General features: G+C 35.8%; 1 protein-coding gene across 2 annotated transcripts in view; it reads right to left on the reverse strand.

The window, feature by feature from the left end:
• BANK1 (B cell scaffold protein with ankyrin repeats 1) overlaps positions 1-13,439 on the reverse strand; it is a 279,554-nt gene that overhangs the window by 142,251 nt on the left and 123,864 nt on the right. For both annotated transcript variants that reach the window (XM_034671448.1, XM_011221343.3), the window contains exon 7: positions 9,115-9,311. In XM_034671448.1, coding sequence (XP_034527339.1) covers positions 9,115-9,311 — 197 coding nt within the window. The remainder of the gene's footprint in view (positions 1-9,114; positions 9,312-13,439) is intronic.

A 13,439-nucleotide genomic window follows, 5' to 3' on the forward strand; every position in this document is an offset into this window, starting at 1 on the left:
TTGGGAAGAATCACTCTAATCATTACAGAATTCACACAGTGAGACCCTGATGTTAGTAGGTTCTGATTGTTTTTATGGCTAGCCATCTCTTTTGGAAGCCATCTGATGAAGATTCTGGCTCCAAATTTCACTAACTCTCCAACATATAAGCCTCCGTTTCCCAAAATATAAAAAAAAGTAGCAGTCCCTCAGAGAGTAGTGAACACAGAGCAGGCAAATGTGCATAGAAAACTTCTAGCCCAATCACATATGTAATAGGTCTTCAACAAATAATCAACTCCAAGCCCTCCCTACGCCCATGATGCTATTGTAATTGACTGCAGGCTTGTTCAGCAACTCGGTCCAATACTTGGTAATGAACCAGATTGCTGGCATTCTCCCCACCAAATGCAAGATTGATAGATTCAATATAAATCTATGCAGTAACCCATTCTTGTAATAGAGGGTTCTCATTAAGGAAATGGATTAATTGGCTTACTGATATTTTAGTGAGAGCCAGGTTTGAATAAGTGGACTCGGCAGTACAGAGAAGAGCAAATTAAACACTAATAAAGGCAGAAATGTTCTTGTTTAGGCTGAAGTCTCAGCCACAGGCTCAAATTGAGCATTTGAGGTTAGGATTTGTCAATGCGAGTGGACATTAATGTCTGACAGATGAAAACGCTCTGATTTTTACCCCTGGCAGCTCCCTTTCTCTCTAAAACACTCAGCCCAGCTGAAGGTTAGGTATGTGTCTCCTCCCCTAGATGATTTTCACCAGAGATTCCTAACCCTTTGTAGGGAATGTATGTCTGATATAGAATATGCTTCATACTAGTTTCCACACACAACTAATAAGACATATTTGGGACAAGCTAGAGTAAAATATTCACCAGAATCATTCCCAAAGTATCATGGTGCTCATGTGTCATTAGAAAATGTTATCTTAATCTCTCTGTTCTCCCAGTGAATCACTGTTCCATCTTTTCCACGTTTGGAAAGACATTTTATTATGATTAATTTTTAAGGAGAAATATATAAATATATACATGTAAATGTACATACACACATATCATTCATATCACCATTCTTCTTGTCCATTTTAAGAAATACAAAAGTGTTTGGACGGTGCTTTCTCACTTCTCCAGAACCATTAACTTTTCTCTGTCTACTGGTCAATCGCGCTAACTTACAAGCATGTAATTTCTTCAGTGTTTTTTTTTTTTAAAGATTTATTTATTTACTTTAGAGAGAGACAGAGAGAGAGTGGGGGGAGGGGGAGAGGGAGAGAGAAAATCCTCAAGCAGACTCCCTGCTGAGCATGGAGCCTGAGTCCAGGACCCTGAGATCATGACCTGAGCAGAAATCCAGAGTTGCCCACTTAACCAACTGAACCACCCAGGTGCCCCAATTTCCTCAGTCTTTATTTTATTTTTTTAAAAGATTTTATTTATTTATTTGAAAGAAAGAAAGAGTGAGAGAGAGCTTGCACGTGAGCAGGGGGTGGGGGAGCGGGAGAGGGACAAGCAGAATCCCAATGTTAAGCTTGATCCCAAGACCCCAAGGTCATGATCTGAGCCTAAGGTAGACACTTAACCAACTGAGCCACCCAGGCACCCCTTTTTCAATCTTTAAAAAATTGAAAACAAACACCTCTATTGACCCTACATTCCCTACTAGCTACAATACCTTTCTCTCCTCCCTTTACAGTAAAACACCCGGAACAACTGTTACATATTCAGGATTCTCCAACTTCACTCTTCCTTTCCTTGCTTGACTCTCTCTAATCATGTTAAGGTGTTATTACCTCTCCCACAGTTCTGACGGCACCTCCTACCCTCAGAGTACTTCCCACAAACTGCTCTTGATGGCTATAGTGCTAAACCCCAAGGCTGATTCTCTGCCCTTATCTTAGTTAACTTGTCAGTAGCATTGCACACAGTTGGCTACCTCCTCTGTGAAAGTTTTCCCCTCTTTGGCTTCAAAGTCAATAGATTTCCTAATGTCTCTTTCTACCTCAAGGGCTGCTGCTTCTTATTATTTTCTGCTGGCACCCCCTTTCACCTCAACTTCTAAACATTGCAATATCTAATAGGTATTTAAAAGTTAACATATCCAAAACCAAACTACTGGTCTTCCCTGGAAAACTGCTTCTTCACACAATCTTCCTCATCTCAATACATAACAAGCAATTGATTCCTTGTACCAAAATCCTTGCAGACATTAGTAACTACTCACTTCTTTTACATTTTGCTGCCAAATAATCAGTAAATCCAAATAATCAGTAAATCAGTAAATTCCAGTAAAGTACTGGAATATTTCAAATCTGACCACTTCTCACAGTCTCTCCCACTGTTATCCTAGTTTAAACTGCCATCATTTTGTCATTTATCTTCTGGATGATTGGGATGGTCTCCAGTCAGTTCTCATCCCTCCTGCTCTTGCCCTGTACAGTCTTTTGTCAAAGTAGAAGCCAGAGAGTTCAATCAGAACTTGTCATACCTCTCTTTGGAATTCTGTAATGGCTTTCATTCTCCAAAATCCTCACCGTTGCTTATACCACTCTACAGATACTGGCCTTTGTGACCTTTCTGACCTATTTCTATTCTCCCTCTATGTCATTTACTCTGCTTCAGTAACACCTGCCAACTTGCTCTTTTATGGACGTGCCAGGCACATCCACCTCTGGGTCTTTGCATTTGCTGTGCTGGTTTTCTCTTATTGGATCAGTTTCCCTCCAGATATCTGCATGGTTTTCATAGCTTTCAAGTTGTTACCAAAAGGCTGCCTTTACAGTAAGGACATCTCCATTACTCATTTCAAAATTACCACCCAAATCTCCCCCCACATACCACCCAGCACAATGTGGTGCTTCCTATTTCTTCTTAGTGTTAAACACTAATGTCATCTGACACATTATATGTCCTAATTATTTACTTGTTTATGGTCTTTTTTTCCCCTCCATTAGAGTTTAAATTCTATGACAACAGGAGTTTTGGTCTGTTTTGAATTCCCAGTGTTTACAACAATATTGATACCTAATAGGTACTCAATAAATACTTGTTGAGTAAGTCAATGAGTTGACTTGTCAAACTAAAATTAAAGAGACTATGGATTTCACGGCTCAAGTGAAAGTTGATTAATTTATTTAAAACAAACCCAAGATTCAGCCTTCAACTGGTACCATCTAGTTTTCTTTTATATTTTTGGAGGCAAAATAAGTCAGACATAATCTTTAATTTCTCACATCCATATATATCACAAGGAAGGTGTTGTTACATAAGGAGAATGAAGAAATCATACTGCTTGGCGCAGAGCTATGATATTTGATGAATATTCTTTTTTTAAAAATATGTATGGTTCTGCATTTTTCTCATACGTAATATGACCTTGGAGAGGGCTTTATATAAAGTAGAAACCATGCCACAGTACCAGTAGAAAAGTATATACCCTGTCTACACTGGATTACATTAAACACCTTTTTGTATCCTCAACCATCAAGAATGACTGAAATTCAAAGCCAATGAATAGACAAGAATTTCCAAGACTCATATTTTCCCAATGAAATTTCAATTCATTTGCTTTTGTATACTTTCATTCTGAAACATAATATCATGGTGTTTATTTCATGAGGTCTACTCTCTAAAGCTATGGTGTCAATACTGATCCCTCTAATTAACATTTGTGATTAATTTTGCACTCACTGAAATTGCATTTCCTTTTGACCAGCAGGCATGTAAGTGACAGCTCGAGACTATTCTGTTCTACACAAGCTAATTGGTTTTAATGAAGCCAGAGAAAAACAAAAGAACTGAAGTTTGGAAGGTTTCTGAGAAAGTAGAAGACAAATGATTATAAAAACTAAGGTTGCAAGGGACTTTAGAGACCATTTAGCCACCATAAGCAGGGGTGTGACCCTTGTTAAGATACTGGGGACTGCCCACATCTGAAGCAAATACATCAAAGATAAAGATGTTTGCAAACTGTCACTGGAGTCTTAAGTCAGGAGAAAGGCTCAAGTTAAAGACAATGACTGAATTAACAGTCATAAGAAAAGATTGCATAGGAAGAAGTTTAGCTGTTGGGGTAAGAGAAGAAACTCACAAGGGGTCAGTGGAGATTTAGGAAAATGGCAGGGCCAGGGAAACCCACACCAAAGCCTGAACCAAAGACACCTAAGAGGAATCCAATGGATCTGATCTATGGTAGATTATTCATGGCCTTTGAGAGAACAGCTTCACAATGAAATGAAGAGCTATTATTTCAGTTAATTCTGATATTGGAAAACAAATTGAAGAGAAGGCAGAGCTGTTGGGAGTGTGTGTGTGCCTGTGTGCACATATGCGCATGTGAACAAATGTATTTGAACGTGTTTGTTCAGGGAAGAGTCAGTATAATGGGAGAGATTAATGATGCAAAAGAAGGAGACAGTACGATTGATGGGGGAACTAAAATTGATATAAACAACATAAATCAAAGGAAATAAGGTGAATGCAGTATCATTTATTGTGGATCTACTATGTATTTAATACTTTCACATTTATTTCATCAGGTCCCAAAAACACGCTGTAAGGAATTATTTTTTTTCCATTTGCAGATAAAGAAACTGAAGCCAAGAGAAAGCAAAGAGATTGTTCAAGGAGGCAAACTTGGTATTTGATGAAGTCAGGATTCAAATCTGAGCTGGCTGAAGCCCAAGGCCCTACGTGTAGAGAAAAATGGAAAATTTGGCAAACAAGAGAAAGGAGTTGAGGGAATTTAACAGGATGTTTAGAGCTGCAGAGTTAGGGTATTAAAACTGGGTTTGTGGACTTGCAGAGGGGTAGAATTCTGGAATAGCCACTATGGTGCATTTAATGGGATTTTAGAAAAAGGTTGCTAAGTAGTTCCAGAAGCATAACTGAAACATGAATTTGTAATGCATGCAGTCGAGTGCAGTTATGTGACTTGTTCCAGGTTCTTCAGTTCTAAAAGAGCATCAATATGGAACAAAGGCCAGAATTTTAAAACCATTGTAGGTTGGCCTATTAAAAATACATGCTAAGGATAGCAGTTGGGATATTTGTCCATGAATTCTCCAAAACTAAACTTTTTAAAAAAATTCTGAATATAAAGAGAATATGATTAATTATTTTATTTACATCATGGGACCTAGTGAAGGATATCATTGCGTAAGTGAGATCAAACAAGCCCTTAAATTGGACACTTACCTTCAGCCTCATCAATGAGTAAATACATGCTGAGCGCCTCCTGTGCACCTAACAGTGGGAGGGGAAGGGAACCCACCACACATTATCTGCTTCTAGACTTACAAGAAAGAAGAACTACATTGGCAAAGCAGGGTAGGCTGCTATTTAGACTGAATTAGTATACACGAATACATACTAAACTAAATGAGCAATCTACTAGAGAACAAATAATATGTAAAGCACCAAGTGAGCAATGCTAAGACTGAGAGATACAGAGTCAAGAAGAGTGATGTTCACTGGCCTAAACATAAAGTCTAACTTCTGAATAATAGGTTCTCCATACCAGTCAGTCAATCACTGCTTTATTAAAGGGATTCTCCATGTGCTTCAACAACTCCTTGTTCATTTACACACTGATGTCGTCATTTTGTTAGTGTGTTAAGCTGGAGATGGATGGGGTGACATATTCTAAATAATATAAGGAAATATTACATATTATTTTGCTTAAAATGCATTCTAATTTTTGCTGTATGTGTTGAATCACAAAGTATGTCTTAATCTGTGGCCAAGTTCCAGTATATTTTCAGTTTTTCAGGTATTTTTTATTTAAAAGATTAACTTTTTAGAGGGCTGAATTAATTGTCAATATTGCTATTTGTTATTTGAAATAGTCTGAGATTTCCTCAAGAACTTTGTTAAGTAAATTGTGGTTCACATTTGGTTGTAGATTTAAATACCAACCCTTATCCTCTTTGGCTTTCCACCTTTCAGTGATTTCTCCCATGAGACATTGTCAGAAACCGAAAATAGAGTAATTTATTTGAAAGACCTTATGGATTTTATATATATGTGGTATTATTATCTATAATAGTACTGAAAACATGAAAAGAAATGTAGGTATTAATTAGATAATGTTCTCAAAACACGAAAGCCATTCATTCACAATAAAAAGATTCTGCTCATATATTGTATATAAATTATTAGCTTCTCAAAGGAAAAATGTCATGAAGAAATGTAAGAGATGTGATTTGAAGCTTCCTCTCCTCTTTTTCCTTTTTCCTTATTATTCATATAGTTTCACTAAGATATGGCACTTGTTTGTTTATGAATGCTTGCCAATGGTTCTCTCTTTTTTTTTTTTTGTATTTTTAAAAATCACAATTGCTTTTTCCTTCTACCCATTTTATTCAGAAATGACCAAACACACTGTGTTGTAATTCTCTGTGAAATCTTAAAATTAACAGTGTGTCACTGATGGGAGATTTGGAAGAACTGAGCACATCAGTCAGTCAGTTGGGGGCAAAATATCTTTGAATTTAAAAACATATATTTCTTCTGTACAGAAGTATGGTTCATTAGATTGTCAATCTCAAACCTGAAAGAATATCTACTCCTTTCAACAATTCTGAAACAATAGTTAATGGAAAGGTTTTTTGTAATGGAAAGTTTGAACACATATGTCACAATCTTAGATTTATCAGAATGTGATTATAACGTTAAAGCTATGTAAATATTATTAAAGAAACAATAAGGTATTGTAGCAGCATAATGAGACTGTACATTTTTTCTCGATCAGATTTAGATATACTCTTAAAAAGACTTAGCTACCATAATTTAGAATATAAAATTTCATTGTGTGTTTATCTGGCATACTTTCACTAAGAAGATAAGATGTTTGGATTTATCTTAAGTAAAGATTAAGATAAATAAATCAACAGGAAACAAACTTTTTCATGTGTGTCATAACCTAAAATATATGCTCGTGTTTCCTCAACCACGGATTTGCAAAAAGGCATTTGGTAGCTTACAAAATTGTTATACCTAATTATCCACAACCATAATATGTCCTATAAAACTGCTGTCCCTTGTAACTGTTACAGTCACTTGCTTACAGATATCAGAACATTCACAAAGTAATTGATTTACCCTACCTATAATGGCAATGTCTACTATAGATATTCTGGCAAAATGTTAACAGCTCACAAAGAGACAAAATATATAAAATCACTTAACAAATTTCATAGAATAATGATCAAGTATAATTGCAAAATTAGAATGCAGCCATTATAAAAGAGTGAACAGTGACCTAAAGGCAATGATTGCTATCTAGGCTATCCATGCTAATCTATGAACAGAATCTCTTTATTATGAATGAATAGCTTTCATTTTTTTTTGAGAATGTTATCTAATTAACACCTACATTTCTTTCATGTTTTCAGTACTATTATAGATAATAATACCATAATACCATCAACTTGTATCATTGCTATTACTGCAGGAGCAGAGGCACAAATACCCAGAGGATGTGAGAGAAAAAGAAAATTATTTCCCATCTCCATTCAAATCCTACCTTTGAAATCTGTTCCTATCTACTGGCATTATTATCTAGTGTCATGTTATTTATGGGGCACATGCAGTTTGCATGGGGCTGCACTTGTTAAAAGCTGAGTCTTCATTGGAGAATGAAAAGTGAAAGCATTACTCTTTGAAAATCAGGGTTTATCTTAGAAAGTAACCTTGGATGCTAAAGACTTTCACAGGAAATTTTAACTTAAATCCAGCAGTGGTTAAAAATTTGAGAATAGGGTTGTAGAGAATTGAGACAGGCCACCAAGATGTATTGCACAGAGTACTGTAGGCAAATATGCTCAAGGCTGAACTGATTCATTGACTTACCTGAGACAGATACCATGTTGCGCCAAGGTCAATGACTGTATAGAGTGGATACTTACTAAAATGAATGCAGTCGTCAGATATATGAAAATCACAATCTGAAATCTTTTTAGGAATAAAAACAATTCTTATTCCTGATTTGAAGGATATAGAATAAAAAAATAGGTACCTTTTCAATTTTGTTACAAAACTTCATTTCTATCTTTATTCATTTCTGTATTTATTTTAAATACAAGCAAAAGATACCCCATCATAATTCATTGTGGATGATATCCATGCTATTCTGATGACTATTTTGCTATTTCTTAAAAGTGGGAAAAAAATTAGATTGGTTGTCATTTCACTCTCTGAAATCCACAAATATCAATGGTTTATAGAAGTCCAATATTACATTGACTTAATCTAATAATCAGAATGAATGCTAAAAAAGACCAGAAGCTTCCCATTGCATTTCAATGTTCTATACTAACTGTTCATTGGCAATAAAATTATTTATCCCTTGAGAATTCAAAGACAAATTTTGACATATTCACAAAGACAATTATTGTTTTATTATATTTTCCAAAGAGCCATCAGAAGCATAATTCACTTTCTTGAGCAAAATGTACACACATTTCTCTATTCTATATACTAGGTAGTATACCCTCCTTCAAAATTTTCCCTTAGTTGTATTCTTACTAATTCTAAGCTAATATATTCTGAAATTTGGGGCTTCATCCTAATAATAAGGATCTGGGACTTAACAGAGAGATAAAAGGAATCACATAGTGAAACAAATTTAAGTAATATGAATTAACTTTTTTATGGAATAGATTTTTTGAATGATTATAAAAAAGTTTTCCTTTAACCAAACAATTATTTATCTAATTTCATGAGCCTAATAGTGTCTTGCTTAGACTCTTGAATGAAAGAATAAAGGTAATGGGTTTTCATTGCCTTTTTACCATCTCCTCTTCAATATGGAACAGGCTATACAGAATACAGAAAGACAAGTTTTAAAAAGGGCTATTTAGGGGAGGAAGCATGGAGTCAGAGCTGGTTTATAGTGATACCAAAACAAGCTGACCTATCTTACAAAATGCTTTTTAACACAGTGAATGACTGAGGACCAGAAGACACTACAAACTAGCTGGGCATCAGCATCATTTCCAAAAGGGCAATGTGCACACACGTGCACACACACACACACAGACACACACACACACACACACACACACTTTCTCTCTCTTTATAAAAAGAGTTCTAGACATAAAATGGAAAAAAAAAAACTCACTGAAAAGTCTTCAAAGATTTTCTTGAGTTCTTTGTGACCATGCCTTTCAGCAATATGTGCTGGATCTGAACCCTCGAAATTTTTCATCTTAGATGCCCAGGTTGCTCCTGAACATTGAAGCAAATGAATAGCCAAGTTCTTTAAACCAAATTTTGCTGCACAGTGGAGAAGAGTTGGGAGTTCTTTGAAGTGAGTACCTGTAAGCATAAGAGGTAAAAGGATTAATATGTTTTTATCATGTCTGGAATTTCCTAAGAAAAAGCCAAACACAATCTGCTCCTCACAGTAATTCTCACAAAGCAGAACAGACTTTCAGTGTGATTTTGTATATAAGAAACCATCAGTGGTTTTAACAATGAGGCACCTCTTCCTTCCTATTTCTCATCATACAATAAATATAAACTAATATTCTCACTAGCACTAATGCCCCCCTCTTACTTGGGGGGTAAGTTTAATTTGGAAAGTTATACCAACCTCTTAAGTACAAAATAAAACAGAACACAAATATCATATTGTAATAATTCTTTATAATATATTTTATTTTATTTTTATTTATTTATTTATTTATTTTAAAGATTTTATTTATTTACTTGACAGAGATAGAGACAGCCAGTGAGAGAGGGAACACAAGCAGGGAGAGTGGGAGAGGAAGAAGCAGGCTCACAGCACAGGAGCCTGATGTGGGGCTCGATCCCATAACGCCGGGATCACGCCCTGAGCCGAAGGCAGACGCTTAACCGCGGTGCCACACAGGCGCCCCTATAATATATTTTAACATGAGCCAAACGCTAACAATATTAAATAGGTCCATCTATAAAACCTTTTTGTGTTTTCTACTGCCGTGCCTAGTTTGCTGCCTTCTGAAGGTAAAATGGACACATAATTGCTGGAGGGGTTATATTAGAATTCTATGTGATTTTTTTCTTTCAAAAAAGGAACTGCAACAGAAAATATAGGTGAGCACTTTTATAAACATCTTAAATATGGAAATTTCCATCAGGATTTTACAGCTTTCATACCAGTGTTTCAGAGTTGGAGTTTCATAATTAGTTATTAGCTATCAGTTAGAAATATTAATTATGTATAACTATAAAATGGTGAATGTAAACAGCTATCTCAATGAAAAAAAACACACACAGATGAATGATGGTTTGTTATTATTCTATACTTTCACACCTAGCTGGAAAAAATGTGTCACAGAAATTACACACCAGCTTGCTTGAATAGCTGTGGCATTACCAGAAACAAGCAATGGGAAGACTTAGGGCAACAGAAACAAAGGTGTCAAAGCAAAAGTCAATTTTGTTCCATAATGTTTTGGAAAACTGAATTCGGCTTCATTTACCTCTTTGCTATATTGTAGACTAAAGGAACAAAAAAGGAAATGAGGAAATGAGACTTTGAGTTTTCAATTCACATGGTCTGTATATTTTAATAGAAAACAAAATAAAAACCTCCAGGATACATTAAGAAATTTGCTGTAAGGAAATATTTTACCCTTCAAAATGTATTAGTACTAAATGGCTATAGGTAAATTCCACAGTTATATTTCAATGTTAAATTCGTATATGGTAAGCAGTGGGTCAAAATTTATCAAATATTTTATGAAAATGAGCTTGTGAATGTTGTAATTGCCTAAAGTAGGTACCATCTTCAAAATAAAAATGTAGTTTCTTAAAAAGGTATTAATGTATAATTTTTAAATTTATTTTCATTACAAGGCACCATGAAAAATAATTTCCTTCTGTGATTAAACCAGGGCAAAGTTAATGAAGAAAAATATTTACATGATAATGTCAGATTTCTACACACCCTTGCTCGTCCCTCTCACTGACACATCGTACAATAAACAAAAAAACTTCACCTGGCCATCAGTGCTTTATGCATTATTCCTGCACACTGCTATCTTGGTGAACTTTTAAATCACTGTCAACTCAGCTTAAAATGTTTTTCTCATTAAATAAATGTTTAATCATTATGGGAATACAGTCACTTTGTAACCTCACCAACCTCCCGTCAGTAAATCCCTCAAGTTTAAGATGATATAATATTAGAAACAACAACAACAACAGCAACAAACTTCATTAAGAATCTCTCCTGTACGTCCAAAAGAGTAACAAGGACTGTGACAAGTGGTAATGGCTTTTCAGGCTGCCTTTCTTAACAGTTTTGCGACTCTGAACCGTGTTTTCTTTTTTTTTTTTTTTTTAAAGATTTTATTTTATTTTATTTTTTTATTTATTCGACAGAGATAGAGACAGCCAGAGAGAGGGAACACAAGCAGGGGGAGTGGGAGAGGAAGAAGCAGGCTCATAGCAGAAGAGCCTGACATGGGGCTCGATCCCACAACGCCGGGATCACGCCCTGAGCCGAAGGCAGACGCTTAACCGCTGTGCCACCCAGGCGCCCCTGAACCGTGTTTTCTGATACGTAAACGGAAGAAGTTGTGTGATAGGAAAGGGTGCTGCAGGTTTGAAGGTTGGCTTCCTTAGCTTTCACTTCTCTACTTCATTTTTAGTGGTAGCTGAAAACCCATTCATCTACTAGAATACTCTGTGAGGTGACAGACATGAAAGAGCCTTAGAGGGTATCTTTTCAGTTTCCTACCCAGTAATAGAATTGTTATTCCTAGAGTTTACAAGAGATGGTCTGGGTACTGCTTGCATACCTCTAATGACAGAGTGTCCTTTACTTCCTAAGGCAGCCCGTGTCTTGGTTAGGTAACACTGATTATTAGACAATTACTACTTCAGTTGAGGTGAAATGTATTTCCTCTATGTCCTCATGTATTCTCATATCCTTTGGGCAATACAGAACATGACAATCCCAAAAGCACAGGCTTAGAGTCGGTATTCACTATGACAACTTCAACAAACTACTAATTATCTGAGCCTAAGACTTCTCTTCCAAATTTGTAGGGCTATTGAGATAATTCAGTAACGTAACACAGAAAAAATGCTCAGTGAAGCGTCCGAAACATAACAGGCATTTAATAAATATTCTCTCTTCTGTGTCAATAATTTAAAGCATCCTTGTCTTAATTCATCTTTGTTCCAACCTTAAGATCCCAAATTCTTTTCATTATTCCAAAGCACTAATCATCTTGAGAGCTTGACCCCAGAATAGTTGGTCCTTCTCAAATGATGAATCAGTTTTAAACTGGCCTAAATGATCGTTTACAACAACCCTTTTTATTACCTTGGTTGAAGTTATTTTGCCTGCTTATTTTCATTTAGCTGGAAATGCTCAGCCTGCTAATATACATGGTCAATGACTAAAATTTTTCTAATTTAAGTTTTTTAAATTAAATTTAATATTCTATACAGCTTGGATCAGAATTGAGTCAAATTAATATGTAGATGAACTGAACTTGTTCTTTTTTATGGCTTTACTTTGAGTCTAGATTTTTCATCTCTTTTTCAGTTTGAATAATTTATTTGGACTGTCTTCAAGTTTACTGGTTCTCTTTTCTTCTTTGTTGTTTCTACAAGAAAGCCCACTTAAATTTTTAAAATTTTCTGATATTGTATATTTCTAGGATTTCCTTTTTTATTATAATTTCTATCACTCTGATAAAATTGCCATCTTTTTACACAAGGTGCCCAACTTTTACAGTAGATTCTATAACATATCTATCATAGTTATTTTAATGTTCTATCTGATAATTTCAACATCTGGAACATTTCTGTGTCTGCTTCTAATCACTGGCTCTTTTCTTGACCAAGGGTCACTTTTTATTTCCTTCTTCATATTTCCTGTAATTTTTTATTGTATACTGAGCATTGTATTAAAGAACCGAAGTAGATAATGTTTACCCCCAGAATAAGGCATGCCATTTCTTCAGTCCGACAGCAACACTTGAGAACGGAGTCAAATCTACCTGTCGGTGAACTGAGCTTTGTCATTTTTGTGTCTTTACTTAGGTTCCATTAATGACTGGCCTCAAATGTTTTGAGGGCAAGATCATAGTTTTCTTCACCACAGGCGGGGCTCTGAGTCCTACTGAGACTCAAGAAAACCCAGCTGCTATACAGACTGGCTGTTAGCTTTTGGGTCACCAGATATTCTTTTTTTCCTCCAGTCCTGCCTCCAGACTTCACATCAGAAGATCTCTCTCAGATTTAGTGGGGCCTCTGTAGTACACTCGGTTAAGGCAGACTCCTTACCATCTCAATAGCTTGAGGTTGCTTCCAGCTTTTATGCCTCTTTGTATCTAGAACTTGCTTTCCATATGGTAATAGCTTTGGTGGGGTTTGCCTCAGCAAACCTGTCCCCTCCTTCACTCTTCAGCAGCCACTAGCGGGCCTTCAGGGAAGACTCAGAAT

The sequence above is a fragment of the Ailuropoda melanoleuca genome, chromosome 11 (genome assembly GCF_002007445.2).
Source record: "Ailuropoda melanoleuca isolate Jingjing chromosome 11, ASM200744v2, whole genome shotgun sequence".
Lineage (NCBI taxonomy): Eukaryota > Metazoa > Chordata > Mammalia > Carnivora > Ursidae > Ailuropoda > Ailuropoda melanoleuca.